The 21,374-nt window shown below is 42.2% G+C and overlaps 1 protein-coding gene and 1 long non-coding RNA gene across 2 annotated transcripts in view; both read left to right on the top strand.

The window, feature by feature from the left end:
- The first annotated feature begins 338 nt into the window (after window positions 1–338).
- On the top strand, window positions 339–3,445 carry LOC134455157 (uncharacterized). Its single transcript, XR_010036048.1, has 3 exons — window positions 339–695; window positions 1,969–2,049; window positions 2,840–3,445. It is a non-coding gene; the product is annotated as an uncharacterized LOC134455157 (long non-coding RNA).
- A 1,249-nt stretch (window positions 3,446–4,694) lies between these two features.
- mtpap (mitochondrial poly(A) polymerase) overlaps window positions 4,695–21,374 on the top strand; it is a 29,880-nt gene continuing 13,200 nt past the window's right edge. Inside the window, exons 1-5 of the mRNA XM_063206193.1 lie at window positions 4,695–4,941; window positions 5,171–5,337; window positions 7,411–7,641; window positions 12,767–12,991; window positions 16,132–16,340. Coding sequence (XP_063062263.1) covers window positions 4,701–4,941; window positions 5,171–5,337; window positions 7,411–7,641; window positions 12,767–12,991; window positions 16,132–16,340 — 1,073 coding nt within the window. The 5' untranslated portion in view covers window positions 4,695–4,700. The remainder of the gene's footprint in view (window positions 4,942–5,170; window positions 5,338–7,410; window positions 7,642–12,766; window positions 12,992–16,131; window positions 16,341–21,374) is intronic.

Genomic DNA, 21,374 nt, shown 5'->3' with positions numbered 1-21,374 from the left:
TTGTTTAGCACGCAGTCACTGGAAGGGAGGGAGGAGTTATGGGCATCGATAGCGCGTGGATTCTTTTGGTTTCGTTTTCCTTTTCGTTATCTCGTGTCTCTGGTATCTCAGGTGCATTTGTGTCATATAGATAGGCTAGGCTATGGTGTGAATAATTGCCCACTTTCTAGGGAGAGGTTTGCCCTTACGGAAGGAAAATATACTGCAATATACTACAATTTATACTGCAATACATTAGAAAATATATCACAATATATCACAAACACGGTCATATATTTGAAAATATATAGCAATATATTATTGAACAACATATTACTATATATTGATCCATATATTTTAAAATATATGGCTGGCAAAACAAAACTGTATTCCACTATTCAGTCTGTATTTCTTGATGTTTTTAGTTCAGCAAGCACATTTTGCACGACATTGGACATTTACTCGACATTATAAAGTCATTTTAGGTGGATCATATATGGCCATATATAATAATATATTGATCAATATACAGGAGTCTCTGATTGAATCATCTCAGCTCTCATATCACGTATGACGCGCCTACGTCACGTCGTCACAACCTGAAGCTAAAGTGGCGAGAGAGCCGTCTCGGCTCGAGCGCGGTCCGGATTTTAGCTCCACACTGTCGCCAGCCAGACTCCCCACCACAGTGACACAAACCAACCAGCCGCCTCGAGGTAAGTTATAAAGAGAAGTTTGTTAATTTGTTAACATAAATACACAAGCATATAGTCTGAAACGTCTACAGTGGTTGATGTGCAAAGTTTAGCCAAGTGGTTATCGAAGTTGGATGTTTGTTCATTTTTTCCCCCAAGGACTAGAAATACGTTTTTTTTTTTTTAATTTCCCGCGCTACCAAGCTATTGTAAGCTTACTACTAGCGATATTTGCGTTGTCGAAATGGTGTGTAGTTCTCATTGACAGTAGGTCTGGTTCTACACATCTTGAAAACGTAAACGTAATACTTGGGTCGATATTATATGGTTGTAGTGGTCAATTTCAGGTGAGCCCACTTTATTTGGCTTGTCAGAGAACGTTAGCAACATCTATCTGGCTAATACTGCTGAGCCCCAACGTCAGCCTAGAAAGCTAGGCCTCAGTTAATTAGCCGCCTAGCTTACTCGGCTAACGCAAGGGAATCAAAGCAGAAGTGAAGTGCGACAAGATCTAAATGCACATCGCTAACTTGCTTAAAAAAATGGGCACTACAGTATAGTAAAACGAGGCAATGTCCTGCATTATTTTTGGTAAAGCATAGCTGTTGCTGCTTCGGTTTTCCCATTGTGGTAACATCAATAGGTTTTTTTGAGTAACTTGCTCACGAACTAACTGCACTGTCCCGTTCTTGTAGAGCTATTGTTAGAGGTTAACGAAGCCTTGTCGTCAAATTGGTGAATTTCAAAACGGTAGCCTACACGTCGTTGTCTTCGGCTACTCTGTGATAGTTCGGAGTTTGCTTTGCTCACAGCAATTGCATTCATTGAGTCATGTTGGTGTTCATGTTTACTCTTAAACGAATGCGCGAGTCATTCTTGTTCATCGGAATTCATTCTCGCCAGTTACATGCATGAGTTTAAGTCTTCCTTCGCTTCATCATCTTCATAAAAGAGTGCCTTCGTGCCAAGAACAGACGTGCAACTGTTAACGATGCTGGCTGCTGCGATTTCAATGTCTTATCTTCCCTGTTGTCGGGACGAGACACAGAGTGCCACTACGACGCTCTGCCACTGCGAGCTAGAATGCTGTAGTTCCACCAGTCGAAGCTCTGCCACTGCGAGCTAGAATGCTGTAGTTCCACCAGTCTACCGAACTCTCCCCCCCCCCAGATTTAGCTCACAATTCTGACAATGATATAGAAGTGATGAGCTTGGTGGGTATCCTTGTGCCTATTTAAGGTTAAGTGTGTGAGTGAATGTTAATTTTCTGTTGCTCTTTTAACTTTTTTTGCAGAGGTTGCTGAAGAGGTATGCAGCGATGGTCTGGAGGAAAAAATAGTCACATGGACTGGTGTGCATTCCAGTACTTGAAATGGTAAGCAATACTGTGCCTTTACTATGCTCACTCACTGGTGATCATGCACTAAATGGGGAATACATCTATCTGAACGTTGGGAGGAGGTTCAGACTCCCTTGGTGCAAATATAATCGTTTCAAAAAATCCTTTATACCTCATTCAATCAAGCTACTGAATAAACCGGGAATAAGAGAGATTGAGTGGGACAAAATGGACCTCTGCAGCTAGTGTTGGTACTGCTGGTGGGGATGGAAGCTAGGGTAAAAGTTGGGAGGGGGATATGTAGACATGAATGTATCCCTGTTTTTATTATTTTTATGTTAATTATGGAATGGATGTAACCTAGTTATTTATTGCAGGGTGAAGGTGTGGTTGGTTGTAGGACGGTGTGTGTGTGTGTGTGTGTGGGGGTACTGAGCTGTGTGGGTGTGCGGTGTGGGGGGAGGGGGGGGCTGTCTGGACTGGATGGGTCAGGGGCAGTGGGTTAGGACATCCAGATTTAGAGTTTACTTGAGCTACATTATTAACTGCACATTGAATGTGTGAAACTTGCTGATGTAACATGTTACATTCAAGGGTTCATTGGGCGAAATGTGGTTAAAATCATTGACCTGGGTTTACAAAGCTGGGCAATGTTGGGCTTGTTTCAGACTATTGAAAGGAAGGAGTATGAGAATGTAACACAATGCTTAACATGAAAAATAAAACCCTTCATGAACCAACGGTGTATTTGGCCCCAAACTAGTGGCATACCCTTCAAGTTTCAATGGGTTAGAGAGTTAACATTCTTTTTACTTTACTTTTGCAGATGCTGTTGCTCAGGCACATCCAGGTGCGAGGATGGGGGAGATCCGGATGTCGCTAAATAAAAGAATCTGTGAACTGCTTCACCAAGAGAAAAAGAAGTCCATGGACAGGCCTATGAGCCCTCTTGTTGACTTTGAGTGACTGAGGCTGCGGGCGGTCTGCCCCTGAATTCACCTTCACTTTCTTTTCTTTAAAAAAAAAATATATCTGAAGGTGTGTGTGTGTGTGTGAGCGCGCGCGGGTGTGTGGGCGCGGTCACGCGTATGTGTTTGTGTGTGTGCATGTGTGCCAGTGCTTTATGTGAGGTGTTTCGCTTACCGGCCACAGCCACAGTTTTTGTTTTGTTTTCTTTTTGTTTTATTTGGGTTTTTTTTTTAGAATATTTCTGCTTTTTCATTAAGTACAAGTTACTGGCCAAAGTGGGAGACTGAAATTGTTACTGGCCACAGGCAAGTTTCACCAGCATTTGGCCTGTTGGCCGGTGTCGTTGTCAAGTCGTTTCCCTGCCTGTCTGCCCCTCTGTCTCTGCATGTGTGAGCGGTGGTGTTAAAGGGTCGGTTGGTTTCATGTTTTTAATAAACCAATGTCAACAGTTGAATGAATTGAATTGATGTTTGGTCATTGTTGTAATTACATTACTTCATAAATGCCTTGTATAAAGTACGTTATAGTATATTGTGTAGTGTAATGCAATACATAAGTCAATATATGATTTAATTAATAAGCCATATACTATGGGATATAATCCAATATATGCAACAGTATACTTTACAGTATAATGCAATACATAAATCAATATATGATTCATCAATAAGCCATATATTATGGGATATAATTCAATATATGCAGTAATATACTGTACAGTATAATGCAATACATTAATCAGTATATGATTCATCAATAAGCCATATATTATGGGGTATAATTCCATATATGCAGTAATATACTGTACAGTATAATGCAATACATAAATCAATATATGATTCATCAATAAGCCATATACTATGGGGTATAATTCAATATATGCAACAATATATTGTACAGTATAATACAATACATAAATCAATATATGATTTATCAATAAGTCATATACTATATGGGATATAATTCCATATATCCAACAATATATTTCACAGTATAATGCAATACATAAGTCAATATACGAAAACGGCAATAATGTCTATATTCTCGTATACCGCAAAATATATCACTTTATATTGTGCAATATACTGCTGTACAATATAAAATGATATATTGGCAAACAATATATTGTAGTATATTATAATATATTTTCATTTCATATATTCAAAAATATATTTTCCTTCCGTAAGGGTGATTCACCAAACAAATCCGAAATTTTGTTCCACTGCGTCAGTGAGTGCGCATTCAGCCACGGGCTCTGGACATGTGCCAATATTGACAAATATCTTTCCATGATGAACATCCGTAGCCTAATCTTTTTCTTCTCGCGAAGTTATAGCCTAATTAATCGTCGTCGCACACCGTCATCATCATCATTATCAGCATCATCATCATTATTAGCCCTATGTAAGATAATAATAATAATAATAATAATAATACTAATAATACTACTAATAATAATTTGGTTCCAGTGGGGCTATTAAAATGACCAACGGATAGAATGCAAGAATGAAAGAATGAAAAACAAGGACAGATGAAAGGAGATTTTCCCACAACATTTAGGCCTAATGTCTGTGTGAAGGGGGGGGGGGGGGGGCACATATTGGACCTTTTGCTTTCGTACTTTGGTCTCTTTTTCATCACAATAATTTCTTGACTGCGTTATGTCGACTATGGGAACCTCTTCTTCGGATAATAGCAATGAGACCATCCTGACTGAAATGCCTAAAGGTAAAGGTTACCCAATGTTGTCTTTCAAAACGCGTACTCTTCAAACTTCCCTCTCGCCGTATCCCCCATGCGCATGTGCTGTCATTCGAGTCTCTGCAATGGCGGCCTCCATGGCAGCGAGCAGGTTTCATAAGTGGAGCAATGGCCAACTCTTAAAACACTTACGGAGGAAACTGTCGCCGTCCCTGAGAGGAACCGGTACAAATGCAGCAGCTTGTCAGCCCATAACCGGTAAGAACTCAGTGTTCATGTTCATAACAAAGAAAGATTTGCACCCAAAGCTGCGACATGCATGACTCTGCCCTGATCATCATGGGCTAGCTGTCACCTGTCATTTCCAATGGTCTGTTGTTGTCAGCAACTGAAGGGGCATTTGTGAGGAGTGGACATCAGTAACAATGTATGTGTGGATGATTACCTGGTTACCTTAACGCTTGTGGTCCCTTCTTCGTGTGTTTAGACAATGAGGAGACTGGGAAGACGTTTATGGCTCTTCAGGAGGAGCGGCGAGAGCGTGCTGAGAGGTCTGTCCTGATCAGTTGCCCAGCGAAGTCCAGCGAAAAGAAGGTTCTGAAGTTCCTGTCCAAACATGGAGACATAAACAACTGTTTCTTCTATGACGGCTATGTAAGTCCACAGTACCTTTGGTGGTCAGAGAGATAGGGAGGTGGGAGGGGATGTCAGGTCTTTCTGTACAGTATGTCTTCTGTAAACATCACCAATTTCAGCTAGCCTTCAAAATGTAAAGGTGAAGGGTAGGATAAGGATACACTTACTGTAAGTGATAATGTGATGTGTGTTTATCCTCAGTGTTCTAGCAAGGCCGTGCCCTCCTGACGCAACAGCTCGAAGAGATTTGAAAGTCGATGATAATCAGGCTATCAGTGTTCATTATCTGTGATGTAGTTCTGTAAAGGCAGCAAAATCAGACCATGTGTTGTCCAGTTTATGATCCTGAAGAATCTACTGTCTGTCCCAGTCCCATTAAGCACCTTCTGATCTTTGTCATTAAGGCTGTGCAATATATCCATTTTATAGCATGATATCAATATTGTTGTCAAACAACATCAAATTAAATTTTATCGAGTTGAAACAATATTTTTTTTCATTTGTCTATGCTGCCAAAAGGTAAGTTACACTAAGCGCAATACTTTCCCCTCCACTTGAGCCACTGCGAGCACAGAGCAGACTATCCGACAGTCATGCAGGACACCACTGTGTGTTTCTGTATGACCCTCCACTCACACAGATGAAGGGAGGGAAGATTGTGAATTGTTAAACACAATTATTTGTCTATCTGTCTAATGTTGTGTAAAAAAATTGTATTATCAATATTGACTGAAACAATTGTGATATTGTTTTTTCTCATAATTGAGCTGCCCTACCTGTCATGCATATAGCCAATGAAGTAGAGGATGGAAAAACAATAACTTGTCTTCCACAGTAACACAGTGTTTCCCACAGAAATTTTGGAAACTATGGGGGCAGCCGGGAATATATTTTTTTTTTGGGGGGGGGGGTGTTCACACGGACCTTGGGGGGGGGGCGCTTTTTTTTTTTAATGCAGTACAGTGAATCATTTCTGTTTACAACAGTTTCATTCATCCCTCATGCAGGAGTCTATGTAATGAAAAAATAATAAAACAAAATAGGAGCAGAGATAAGAATTTAAGAGTACTGTGAAATTGTTAACGCATAGACAAAAAGGGTCTAAGAGGGTAGGCTATGCCTTTTCCCCACACACACATAGGCGTACACATTCTACATGAGGGGTGCTGGCCAGTTTTTCAAAATTCCTCCCATTAAAATGGCTGCACAACATATTGCACATTTATGTCTATATTCACATTAATTTCTATATACAGCCCGATGTCTCCTCTGCCTTGTCAATGAAGGCATGTCACCTAACGCATTACAACTGTAAAGCAAAGCCTGGGGAGTGCTAGTGAACTCATCCCAACTGTCCCTTCTCTAAATGTTTTTTTTATTGCTCCCAAACCCAAGTTAACTTCAACAACTTGACTAGGCTTTTGATCCCTCTGTCTTTCAAGCACTTGTAGTTTTCTGTAGCCTATAGGATGTATTTATTCCTGGAGGAAAATGCAAAGGAAATCGTAATTCAAATCGTTTTTAACAAAAACGGACATCGTAAAAAAAAAAAAGTAATGTAAAAAAAAAAAAAAATTGTAGTGATCCCAAACCCAAGTTGATTACGAGAACGTGACTAGGCTTTTGATCCCTCTGTGTTTCAAGCACTTGTAGTTTTCTCTATAGGATGTATTTACTCCAGGAGGAAAATGCGAAGGAAATCGTAATTCAAATCGTTTTTAACAAAAACGGAAATCGTAAAAAAAAATAAAAAATTTATTTTTTTATTTTTTTTATTTTTTTTACATTTTCGGAAACTATGGCGGCCAAATTTAAACTATGGCGGGCCGCCATAGTTTCCTCAATGTATGGGAAACACTGTAACAGTAGTGTTACAGCCATCAATTGGTTGGGTCATTTTGTGTCCAATACTCATTGGATTTCTGGTATTGTGAGTCCATATGTGTCAATTGCAACCATTACCAGGCCGGAAATTATGTCAGTCAATGGAATGCTAAAAATTGGCAGGGCATAATGAAATGTAGGCTATAGGTCAATGGTGTTTGGATCTTAATTGTGTATGTGCATGTGTTTGTCTCTCTGCCTGTAAAGGGTACGTACGCAGTGGTGGAGTTTGCGAACAGAGAGGGCATCCTATCGCTCCATGAAGCCACCACGCTGCCCAGCGTCCTACACGAAGCCTCCGTGCCTTTCAAATCCCGCCTCCTCAGCCTGAGAGGCACCGGAATGGACCAGTCAACTGGGCCCGCCAGCCTGAAACTCCACCCACACACAGCTCCACCAGTCAATGACTTGATCCAGAGGCTTTCTGCGGAGGAGAGTGTAAGTTGATGCTAGAAGGGAATATTGGGTGTTGGGCCTGAGATGTGCTTGCTGCAGGACAGGTGTGTGTGTGCATTTTTCATGCACAAACACAATGCCACTTTATTTTATGTCAGTGTTGTGTGCAGAAGGGCTGTCACGGTTACCGGTGTACACGGTTACTGCACAAAAAAATGTTGACGGTGGAGGTTACCGTTTTAATTGCAAAAAGGCAGCGTTATCTGTTAACCGTCCCGTGCACCGTGAGCCTTTACGGCTTCTGATGTTACTCAAGATGTCTAATCAGTTGAGTAACAGCATGTCAGAAACATAAATCTTGCTGTTACCGCGCTGAAATGTTGACATGTGCAGTAGCACACCTGACACAAGAAATGGGCATGCGGTGCAATTTTGACACAACCACGAGGGGCGATCTTCCAGACTTCCCTTTTGAGGTCGCGGCAGAGTCAAACAGTGGTGAAACATATTAATGAGTTGGCTACGTGTATCTTTCCTCCTAGGCCTGCTGACAGCTTTTTCCTGGCCCAGGACAAAGTCGTTTTTGTCCTGGGCCCCCCACCCAATACATACAATGTAATGAGGACCCAATATTTTTGGGCCCCTTATCTCCTTGGGCCTGGGACAACTGACCCCTTTTCACCGATTCATCTGTTACATTATTATTATAGTATATCTTGCATAACCTCCTGCATGGGATAACCAACATGGGCACACAAGTAGAACGCTAACAGAAATTGTTGCGGATCTGATTTCATGTGTATTTGAGATCCATGGAAATTTTAAAAGGACACAGCCCCTTATAAGGGTTGTTACCAGAATAACAATGATGAGTCTCCCTGTAATGTTGCAGTAATCTAGTACTAACTATGGTAATAATTGTTTTTTAGAGCAAAGTAAAACGTGGGAGTTGAAATATGTACATTAGTGTAGAGTTGTTTTTGCTTATCTGGTTCAATGTACACAGGATAGGCCACCTACCACTTGCTCCTGAAATGATGTTAATCAGACTTTCGCCAGTATCCTCCATTATTCACTCCAGGAAAAGACAAGAGATATGCAATTGCATTCACAAACACACATGCGAGCACTCACATGGGACTTGAATTATCACTGGACCTCTGTCTTTTGCCGAAACACAGTAGGTAATTTGCTGCGGAATTATTACTTCACAAATTACGGACATGGCACATTGGCACGGGACTAAGAACTCGGACATCCTCCGCAATTATTCTGAATTGCCAGTGGTCCACAGGCAGTGTTGGGAAAGTTACTCAAAAACTGTATTGCATTACTGATTACATGTTACTGTCTTTTCAAAATAATCCCTTACACTACAATATTACCACATTGACTCCCAAGTCACGTAAAAGTACGTTTTTGCCTCCCATGCGTTGGCTCCCAAAACGTATTTTATGTATTTTTAATGGATTCTGAATCTACACATTCTAATGCACATTCCGTGTGATTTTTGTAATCATGTGATGAACAGAACTGACATAGATCATGAAAACACCTACAAAGTCAAAACTCCTACAAAGTCAAGATCTGGATATTTAATCATCTGTGCATTTTATTACACACAGTATTTGAGTTTTATGATAGCGAATCAAACCACTTCCTGATCACGTCACGTCAGTTACTTCCTAGAGAATCAAAACATGTCCTGTCAGTGTCTTGCTAGCTAGCCTGTTCCTAAACATATGATGGAAGGATAAGGAGTTTTGCTGTCATCAAGATAGGTGTAAAATGGAAGGTTGTAATGAAAAACAGCATGCAACACAGCAGGAAGTAACCTAATTTTGGGTGAGTACTTTGGCACGTCTACTTTTATCTACAGAACGAAAACTGCCAGTCAAGTGACATTAGCTAGCTAGCATTTCAGATGATGTGGTTCTGAACAATAGCCTGACCCGGTGATTTTTGCATCGAAATAGTTTACTTGGTAGCTACTGGAGTTGTTCTTCGGGCGTGAAAATGCATTTAGACTCGCAATTTAAACTCGGAGAGTCAAAGAGCAGTCTTTATCTCCGTTCGAATAGTGAAAAACGCTATTTCTACCTAAACCACTGCTCACTTAGACTTGAATAACTTAATACGAATCAAGCAAGCAAGCAAGAAACTACTTGGATATTACTAGAAGCGGGACTTGCTCTGCAAGCAGGCAATATGTATCCCATGTGAATCATTGTCAGTACTGGGCAGTCATGGGTAAGCGGTTAGGGCATCAGACTTGTAGCCCAAATGTTGCCGGTTCGACCAACCAGTTTGTTGGGGAGAGTAATTAACCAGCGCTCCCCCCCATCCTCCTCCATGACTGAGGAACCCTAGGCATGGTACTACTGTCCCGCCGCACTGCTCTCTTTCCGGTGACATTGGGGGCTGCCCCCTTGCATGGGTGAGGTATGAATGCAATTTTGTTGTGTGCAGTGTTCACGTGTGTGCTTTGGAATGCTGTGTCTGTGGAGTGCTGTGCTGAGTTGGAATTTCCCAGTTGCGCTTTCACTTTGCTTTCACTTCATTAACAGTGTAAACTGAAGCTGAGAAGGAGAGGGCCAGATCTGAGCACATGTTATTGAAATGAGTGAGGAACTTTGGTATTCAAGGAATCTTAAGAAAGGAATCTTTGGTATTCAGACTATGTTGTTAACAACAGTGCCAGGACTGTACTGTCTGCACTGGAGTTTCAGTTCTGAATTTCATATTCCTTTACGGTATGAGGAGAGGGCTGAAGCATGCTGTTGGAATACTAATACTAATGCACGACATGATGACTAATGCAACACTCAGGGCCACTGACAGCTTTGGCCGGGCCTGAGACAAAGTCATTTGAAAGGGCCCTCTCCACTCAATGTATGCAATGTAATGAGCACCCAGTTCTGCCCCCCACCACCCCCTCCCTGGGCCCGGGACAACTGAGACCTTTGCCCCCAACTGTCATCTTCCCTGGCAATACCAATATAAGGACAGTATCATAAGCTCAGGGATATGCAGCCCATTCATCACAACCAACAAGTTTTCAGGAACACAGACAAATGTGGGAATGGCTCTAGGGCTGTTTTTGGCCATACACTTCCTGTTTGCCTGCTTTTTTTTGTTTTTAACTATGACTAACTTTAGAGAAATGTCCAAGTATACATCGTGACTTGTACAGGATGTGTTTAAAAATACTGGCAACAGAGCAGACCTCCCCACCCTTTTACAGGATGTTTGAAAAGCATTCCAACTGGCACGTGTTAAAATTGCTCATAGTAGTGAAATGGCATGTGACTAAATTAATGGCCTTCTATTCATTTACTTTTACTTTAGAACTTTTACTTTACTTTATTTGTTCAGGACATTGCACATTAATGAACACATACATACATGTACATATATGTAAACATGCCAGATTGTAGCCCAAGGGCTAATTTCCATCTGGTGTCCAATAGGCAGGCTAGATGTTTACAAGCAATAGACTTTAAAATAAAACAGACTGTTAGTAACAAAAGAAATAAAACCCACTACAGAAGCAAAAGGCATGCATGTAAATAAAAGGAAAAGAGAAAAGAAAAAGGTCCCAAAATAGGGCCATGTGTTATGTGAGTGCGTGTGTGCGTGTACACTGTGTAGAGGCTCAGACCATCAGTGTGAACATGTTTGTTGGGCTCGAAGCCACTTTTTATACTCCATCTTAAAGGTGGCTAAAGAGGGACATTCCCTTATATGCAGAGGAATAGAGTTCCATAATATGCCGCCTTTAGTAGATAATGCATTTTGACTGAAAGAGGTTTTCCTGAAAGGAATCTCTACATCTTTATTGACCACTGCTCGAGTTACTCGTGTTTGACGATATTTTATAAAATCCTGTAAACAAGGTGGCGCCAGGCCATGCAAAGTCTTATAAAGAAGACAGCTATAGGAGAATTTACAGAAATTGTCAAAACTCAGTAGGTTGTACTTATCTAAAATGTTACAATGGTGGTATGAAAGAGGTTTATTATCTTTATTATAGAATATTCAGTACAGTAACTTATAGTGTATATAGTATTATAGTATATTCAGTACAGCCTGAAATATTGTATTAGTACTGTTTATCCTGGTTATTTGCATACAAGTGCTGTGGGCCACAGGTGTGTTGTTGAACTGCAATAAATAATAGTCAAAAGCTAGCTGTAGGCCTACAGACTTTTCAGCCCCATCAATACTTACATTTTTCTTTTGAAACATGTAGGCCTACAAGTTTTTATCCTTTACCTGGCATGTTTCAACAGTGTGCCTTCCGTCTTCATCAGAGGGTCACATGGATGTTGATTCATGATGTGTTTTAAAACTTCAGACTTAATTTAACAGGTAGATATTATGAATTTCAGCCCCATGTTGTTACAATTTAATGCCCAAATCAGTCGGATCTATGGCCATGCTTTGGAAAGATAATATAGTGAAAGTGAAAGTGAAAGCCCAACTGGGAAACTCCAACTCCCATTGTCATTGTGACACAGCACTCCACAGCACACAAGTGAACACTGCACACTGCACACAACAAAATTACATTTATGCCTCACCCGTGCAAGGGGGCAACCCCCAATGGCGCCCCAAGGGAGCAGTGCGACGGGACAGTACCATGCTCAGGGTACCTCAGTCATGGAGGAGGATGGGGGAGAGCACTGGCTAATATATAGTTGTAATATAGTTACCTCCGCCAAGGAGGTAATGTTTTTGGTCACGTTGGTTTGTCTGTTTGTCTGTCTGTCTGTTTGTTTGTCTGTTTGTCAGCAGGATAACTCAATAACTATTCAACGGATTTGGACGAAACTTTGTGGAGGTCTGAGTTATGACCCAGGGAACAAGTGAAATCTGGTGGTGATCACAAGCGGATCACAAACCGGAACCAGGACCTTTGCTGGCCTATAGTACATCTAGACGTCCCTAGTGACCGCAAATTGAATTGCAACATTCCAGTTTCTAACTCCACAAAATAAGCAGAAAGACAGGGTGTAACATAGTCAAATGTTCTATCAAGCAGCTTCCTTGGCGGCCAGGTCTGCGCTCTCTGAGTGCTTCTTGTTACAATATGTAATATAGTTCATAGTGAAAACAGATGATTCCACAGTGAGTCTGACATGTTTGTATGATCTCGATATTACAGATCGACCAGCAGCTGCACACTTTGACCTCCACACTGGAGCTGACCAATGAGAACGTGGCTCTCCGCTTCCTGGTCTGCTCGCTCATCAAGGACATCGCCGGCGCCTTCTTCCCAGAATGCACCATTCGGCCGTTCGGCTCCTCGGTCAACGGCTTTGGGAAGCTGGGCTGCGACCTGGACCTCTTCCTCGATCTGGACACCATCAGTGGAGGGGGAGTCAAGCGGGTGAGCATCGTGTGTGTGTGTGTGTGTGTGTGTGTGTGTGTGTGTGTGTGTGTGTGTGTGTGTGTGTGTGTGTGTGTGTGTGTGTGTGTGTGTGTGTGTGTGTGTGTGTGTGTGTGTGTGTGTGTGTGTGGGTGTGTGTGTGTGTGTGTGTGTGTGTACTTGGCTGCGACCCGCACCTCCTCCTGGATCTGGACACCATGAGTGGAGGTGTGTGTGTGTGTGTGTGTGTGTGTGCGTGTGTTGGCTCGCGTGCTAATGTTTCAATTGTATGTATGAAGGGGATTAAGTATAATGGTGTACTACAGTGTGTGTGTGTGTGCGTGTGTATGTGTGTTGTATGTGTGAAGGAGATGACACATACATACACACATACACACACACTTCAAATGTCACTCTCAGTGCACTGTACAGTAGGGCACAAAGCAATGTGACTTCATCACATACAGTCCCTTCTGAAAGCGTAATCTGTGTGCAGAGGTGCTCCATTGTTTTCTGTTCTTTCATATGGGTCATTTCACGTGAAATCAGACACTTTGGGACCCGACCGACACGGATTTCAATCATACTTGGTGTGCCTTTTTAGTAGCAAGGTAGCACCCCAGAACTGCATTGGTTTGAATCTGACATGAATATTAAGGGAGAAACAGACTAGCGAAGGTTTACAAATGAGGGTAGGACACTATACATTCAGCCTTGATTATATCAGTCAGTGTTAGTCACAAAAAGATGTCTGTGGTGTGTTGTTTGAAAGCTTTTTTCTGGCTCTACATGTTACACAATCAGCTTGGAATACAGCAACCCTCGGAATATGAATTATGATAAATTGAAAAAATTAAAAATTGAATATCTAAAAAACTCATATTTTAAAATGGTCAGTTCCTTGTCCAAACGTAGCCGGTAATGTCATGAGCAACACCTGAAATGCTGTTGTTTGGTTCTTTATTCATTTTAGAGATACAGATAGTCATACAGATCACCTAGCAATATTATGGTAATACCATAGTAATATCACATGACCGCTTGTCTGTCGGAATATGTGAAGGATGGAGATGGTCCATGGGGATGCAGGAAGTTCAGTTTCACCTCTCCAGTGTTCGGCATACATTCTTGAACACATGCTAGCCACTAGTTGACATCTTAAACAGCTACAACATACCCTTCGATGCTTGAACATTTAAAAAAAAATTTTTTTACTGAGCTTATTCTTTCAACCCTGCCTTCTCATAAAGCTGAAAATGGTCGAGCTCAGACAGTGTCAATTGACAATGGGCAGAACCTGTGTAGTTCTTGAGTACCTGGAATAGGGACAGACGAGGGTGCAGGGTCCACCGGGAAAATGCCCGTTATGCCAGATGGCCAGTCCAGTCCTGTCCCTGACACTAATGAATTACTACTTTATTACAACTCATTTCAATCTTTATGTCCCATTATCTTTGAAATGAATAAAGAACCAAACACCAGAATGTCAGGTGTTGTTCATGACATTGCTGGCTACGTTAAGACAAGGAACTGGCCATAAAATATGAGTTTTTTAGATATTCCATTTTTAATTTTTCAATTTATCATAATTCATATTCTGAGGGTTGCTGTATTCCAAGCTGATTGTGTAATTTATAGAGCCAAAAAAGAGCTTTCAAACAACACCACAGGCAGCTTTTTGTGACTAACACTGTCTGATATAATCAAGGCTGAATGTATAGTGTCCTACCCTCACATGTGAACCTTTCCTAGTCTGTTTCTCCCTTAATATTAGTGTCAGATTCAAACCAATGCAGTTCTGGGGTGCTACCTTGCTACTTAAAAGGCACACCAAGTATGATTGAAATCCGGGTCGGTCGGGTCCTAAAGTGTCTGATTTCACGTGAAATGACCCATATGTCTTCAGCCTATGCCCCAATGTACACTGTTCCCACTGTCTTAATCCACCCCCAATGCATTAAGGCACATGCCTTGACAACAAAAACCTACCACATTGACAAGGCTTTACTTGGCTCTCCATAAAACCCTTTCAATGGTGTTTTATTCTTTGCAGTTCATTGTGTGTGTTTGTGTGTCTCTCACCCTCTAACCAGTCTGTCTGTAGTCTTAAGTCAAAAGAGTTAGTTTCCCTTCATGCAGTGCAGTAATACAATGCAGTGTTTCCCACAGAAACAATGCCAGGGAAGGAGGGTAGAAGATTATTACGTTTCAGGGACATTCAGATTTAAGATTTAAGAGTTTGTCATCGTCAAAAAGGCAACATAATTGCAAAAGTTGCAAAGTTCTGGGAATTTTCAAATGTTCCATACGAATAATTGGGATTTTTTTTTTTTATTGGGAATTAACGGTAATAAACTAAGAAGTATCAAAGTCTAAAGACATCAAAATAGTGGGTAAAAAAACATATCGTAACTTTCTGGGAATTGTCCACCCCTTTTCAACCCTAGTGTCTGTCATCCTTGCCTCACTTTGTGTGTGTGTGTGTGTGTGTGTGTGTGTGTGTGTGTGTGTGTGTGTGTGTGTGTGTGTGTGTGTGTGTGTGTGTGTGTGTGTCTGTGTCTGTGTCTGTGTCTGTGTGTGTGTGTGTGTGTGTGTGTCTGTGTGTGTGTGTGTGTGTGTGTGTGTGTGTACTGTGGTTGTTGGTGTGTGTCGTCCTCTAACCAGATTGCGTGTTTCCCTTCTGTCACATAGCCCCTAGACCTCTCTGGGGAGTTGGGTTCCCGTCACAAACAACACAGTGCAGTGTGTGTATATTGTGTGTGTGTTTCTGAGATATTCCCTCCACACACACTTTGTGTGTGTGTGTGTGTGTGTGTGTGTGTGTGTGTGTGTGTGTGTGTGTGTGTGTGTGTGTGTGTGTGTGTGTGTGTGTGTGTGTGTGTGTGTGTGTGTGGATATTTCTGTATTATGATCCTCTAACCAATGTGACCCCCCTCCACATGCTTCCGTATGTGTTTGTGTGTGCGTGTGCGTGTGCGCATGTTTCTTGGTGCCTCCCTGTGGAGTACCAGATGAAGAGAGTGGTGTCGGACTCTGTGTCCCCTACACACAGTGTGTGTGTGTGTGTGTGTGTGTGTGTGTGGTGTGTGGTCATCATTGTTGTTTTTTGTTGTGTCGTGTCGTCCTCTAACCAGACGTGTCCCCTCCCTCTTGTCCCCCAGCCCTCAGGCCTGTCGGTGGAATACCAGATGAAGAGGGTGGCGTCAGAGCGTACGGTGACCCAGAGCGTGCTGTCGGTGGTGGGGGAGGGCGTGGAGCAGTTCGCCCCAGGGTGCGTGGGGGTCCAGAAGATCCTGAACGCCCGATGCCCCCTCGTGCGATTCTCCCATCAGCCATCGGGGTTCCAGTGCGACCTCACGGCCAACAACAGGTAATGTAGACATGTACGAGGATGGTGTGTGTGTGTGTCCGTAGAGTAGAGCATAGTGCTTTTATTAATCCTGAAGGAAATTACGGAGCTTACATAACTACACAAATACAAAACATACATGAAGACCTTATACACATACAGTATTAGTACATTACAGTAAAAGTATAGCACACTGTGTGTGTGTGTGTGTGTGTGTGTGTGTGTGTGTGTGTGTGTGTGTGTGTGTGTGTGTGTGTGTGTGTGTGTGTGTGTGTGTGTGTGTGTGTGTGTGTGTGTGTGTGTGCGCGTGTGTGTGTGCGCGCGCGTGCGTATAGTATGTGTGTTCTGTATGTTTTGGCGTGTGCCCTCTCATGCACCCCTCATGGCCAACAACAGGTCAGGATACACACCTCTGTGTACTATTTTGTGTCTGTGTGTGTACTGTTTTGTGAGTGAACCTTTGTTCTCCCATCAGCCTTTGAGCTTCCAGTTAAAAACCATGCACGCACACATGCACATGCACGTATACATACACACATGCAAAAACATGCTTTCAAGTTTAAAACAGTTGAGCAGGTTTCTCCCAAAGCCTTGTTTTCGACCATCGTCTTTCTGTAGGATAAATGCTCCAAGCAAAAAACTCCAAGCAAGCAAGGCAGAAACGGTAGGTCATTTAATGCCACTGCAAAATGCTGAGGAAGTGATATTGATTTTTTAGTTCAAGTCACTCTGTCTCAGTTTCTGCTTTATGGTAAAGAGAACCACTTTCCTTCTTAGGAAAATTGTGCAACATCATTCTAACTTGCAGTTTTTGCTCAGACATCCAGTTTTTATGTTTCCTTTCTTCTACTATTCGATTCACATCCCACCCCCCAAAAAAAGATTTCTTGGTGTATTGACTAACTGGATTCTGGACTAAGGGCGCGATCATACAGACTGCGGATTTCTGCCTACAATCTGCAATGCGCGTCCAGCTGATTAATCAGAAGTGACCACACAGAGCGCGCATCCACTGCCCATTCGAATGCGGTGACTAGGCAACGTAACGACTCAACTGTCACTTGCAACGTAGCCTAATCGATGGTGTTGTGTCATTAAATGTTGTGAAAACATACACAAAATGCTTTATCCATTCATCTATGTAAAATGAATAGAAGACGAGCTCTTTTCTTGCTCTCCTAACGTTGGATAGTGAATCTGATATGAATGTTGATAATGGTCTCCTATCGACCATCTGGAAATCTGCCGCGGGTTTTCCGCCTTGAGTTGAAAATTTTTCAACTCGATCCTCCCAACGCGGAGAGGGGGAGAATCCGCAACCCGCCTTGCGCTGATATTAAACGCGTAATCCGCTCATTTTCATTGACAAACAATAGAACACATCCGCCTCCTACTGTAAAACCCGCGGTCTGTGTGATCGCGCCCTAAGTAAGTATTCAGGCTAAGGATTGATCATCTGGGACTTCTGCAGGGCAGGGTGTGTAATGACTAAAGGCCTCAAACAGCCTCAAACTCTATGGTACACTACAGATTATGTGTGCATTCCAATATGCGGACTTCCGTCCTTCCTTGCTCACTTGCCTGCTTGTGACCTCATGATGATGTCACTGACGACTAGGGGTGTAAATCACAGCCTCCATGACGATACGATACGGTGTCGATGTCTTAAACTAGGGATTCGATTATTTTCGATACTTAAGAATTCCCCACTATACAATACGATTCGATTCGATTTGATTACTTTTCTACTTCTATTATGATATGGAGCTAGGGCATTGGACAGGGGCCAGCGATTTGATTTTTTTCGATACTTAAGAATGCCCCACGATACGATGCGATTCGATTAAATCGCCAGCCGATACATCGATGCATTGATACATTTCAATTATTATTTACACCCCTACTGACGACAGAAAATGTATTAAATATCTTGCAAAAGCACAATTGTAATGTCATTTTCTCATTTGCAATTGGGATTTGAAATAGACCACATGCACCAATCACAATAAGAGAATGGTTTGGAAATAGAACGATAAACCCAAAGAGAGAAATATTCTCCCAAACAATAGAACAGATAATGCTCTCTAGGAAGGCTTTTTACAAAGGCATACTCTTTAAAAATAGTGAAGGGAGTGGAGTTGCCCTTCCCAAATTCAAATCTGGGGTTCCTAATAGCTAGATTTCTTACTGCTGCACCAAAGAGGCAGACTCATCAGAGCACAACCACAACTTTAATGATGATCACACCATCACAATGTATCCTGTGTTTTTCTCAGAATTCGGTGCAGAAGCTCTGATTTCCTTTTTCATGCAAAAGCTATTCTTGAAGCTGGTGGCTTGTCATGTGAACTGCATGACATGTCATACCGACTCTTGACAGATAGTCAGATAGTTGTCTCATGATCCCTATACTTATGACTTCAAGTCTGTTGGATCTCTTCCCAAATGGGCATCCCAGTTTCCAACTGCCTTTGATACCGGAGGAAACTTTTCTGTGGCACTTTTCTGTGGTGTTGAAAATTAAAAAAAAAAAAAAATCAGGATCAGCTTTGCATATCTCAAAAGTGTGTTCCTCCATTACATTTCAGGAAATGAGCCTGTGATTCAGGTGCACTCGCAAACAGCTCACAAGCACAAGGATCTCCTAGTGTGACTCGAATGAAGAGAGACATTTTTTCTTTCTTTTTTTTAGCCCCAATTTTTAAATGATGTCTTGCAAATTAATATGCTGGTGATAACCGAGTACCTAAACTCATTCTTATGCTAGACATGTACCAATAAGTCTTGACAAAAAAAGAACAATAGTGCTAGTGATAGAGTGAAGTGGTGCATCATGCTAATGCACCGTGTCATGAATGGGCTTCCATGTCCATGGGGACCCGGGTTCAAATCTGGTTCAAAATCTATTCTTTTGGGGACATGTTTGGCCTTTATTATGATAGTGCAATGAAGAATTGGACAGGAAATGAGTGGTAGAGAGAGACAGGGGAGGATTGGCAAATTACCTTGGGTCGGAATTGAACCCGGTTCCCCGGCGTGACAGTACAGTGCCATACCGTTTGAGCCACGGCAGGGCACCATTTCCCAATCCTGCCGCATCTCTCTCCACTCTCTTCCTGTCCTCCACAGTTATTTTAAATCATATCTTTCCTATTAAAAACAGAGTTTGCCTGGCTCTGCCGTGGCCAACCGGTGGGGCACTCGCCTGCCGTGTGGCTGTCCCAGGTTCGATTCCCGGGTCCTTTGCCGACCCCTCCCCGTCTCTCTCCCAATTCGTTTCCTGTCCACCTCTCACACTGTTCTATCAAATAAAATCTTTAAAAAAAGAGACTGCCTGGTCATCTTCCTAAAGGGCAGACACTTGTGAAGTCTGCTCACAGGAAAGCCTACGGCCTGTTTGCTGAGACATGCAGTCGACTCGACTCCAGTTCAAAAGTTAAAAGCATGAATTATGGAGCCCCGTGTCCTGCGGTTGGATGAGAAGGAAGATAAACTGAGCCACGCAGCACTTTTTAAAAAATGATACACGTCCAAGATGACCACCACTGCCTTCCTGAAGTTGAAAGTGAAAGTACCAGAGTCCCATGTGGTGTGGTCTGATGAGAAGGAAAGATAAACTGAGCCACACAGCAGTTTTTCAACATGATACACATTCAAGATGACCACCACTGACTTCCTGAAGTTGTCAAAAGTGACCGTGTGTCCAGACATGAACTCTAACTTGCGTGTGGGGAATCCATAAGCTGGAGCTAGACGCATCACATCAATGGTCAGAAACGGAAACATCTGTCAGCCTGCCTTTGTGGTTTTCTTATTTACTTGACATTGGCTGATGGGTGACAATGGGTGATGTCACTTACTTGTTCTTGCACTGAATTGTGGCTCCATTGCAGTGTGTTGAGAGGCATGCCTCCTTCAAAAAGTTGAAAGCTGTTTAACTCTTCACGGATTACACTGTGCTATCTGTATGACCCTGCTATACAGTTTGTCTGCTGTGACAGCCCATCTGTCAGACACACCAACCATCATACACGTCAGACGTGTCATTGTGTGAACCACCTTAACAGCTGTGTCAGACACACACACCATCATACCGTACATGTCAGATGCATGCCTGTGTGCACTGAGCCACCTTAACATCTGTCAGACACACCCACCATCATGCATGTCAGACGTGTCATCATGTGAACCACCTTAACATCTGCTGGGTGCATGATGTCATCTTGGATCATGAGAGGGAAAGTTTGCCAGAAACATAATTTGCCGCTGTGGTGAGGATTTTTTTCGTGGCCGACATGATTTAAGGATAGCTGCGATGCCTGACGGTGCACTGATGAGAGGATGAGAGAAGAGAAACGTATAAATAAAATGAGCTACACAGCACTTTTTTCCCCCCAAAATTATACACATCCAACATGGCCACCACCACTGCCTTTCTGAAGTGCATAGTGAAAGCACCAGAGTTCTGTGGTCTGGTGATGAGAAGATTAACTGGGCCACACAGCACTTTTTGTTAAAAAAAAAAAGATACATCCAAGATGACCACCATTGGCTTCCTGAAGTGTGTGGTTAAAGTACTAGAGTTCTGTGATCTGATGAAAAGATAAAAATTGGGCAAATACAGCACTTTTAATAAAATCATATACAGTAAGCTTACATCCAAGAGGACCGCTACCTTCCTGAAGTTTTATGGTTATAAGTTAAAGCACCAAAGTCCCGTCGTCTGATGAATTAGAGATGAACTAAGAGAGTCACACAGCAGTTTTATCTAGATGATGCACATCCAGGATGACCACCACTGCCTTCCTGAAGGTGCTGAAGGTGACAGTAATGAAGTGGTCGAATGCGTGCGTGTCCAGACATGAACCCTAATGAGGATGTGAGGGGCATCTTCAAGCAGGACGTAGAGAAACATCAATAACACTTTAGAATAGGTTTCACATATTAGCCAGTAATACACACCTTACAACTGTCTGTGTAAGTAACTTACAAGACACATTTGGAGCAGAATAAAGAGCCCACTATTACAATTATATATATCCTTATTCATATCTA

The sequence above is a fragment of the Engraulis encrasicolus genome, chromosome 9 (genome assembly GCF_034702125.1).
Source record: "Engraulis encrasicolus isolate BLACKSEA-1 chromosome 9, IST_EnEncr_1.0, whole genome shotgun sequence".
Lineage (NCBI taxonomy): Eukaryota > Metazoa > Chordata > Actinopteri > Clupeiformes > Engraulidae > Engraulis > Engraulis encrasicolus.
This window is presented reverse-complemented; position numbering and strand designations above follow the sequence as displayed.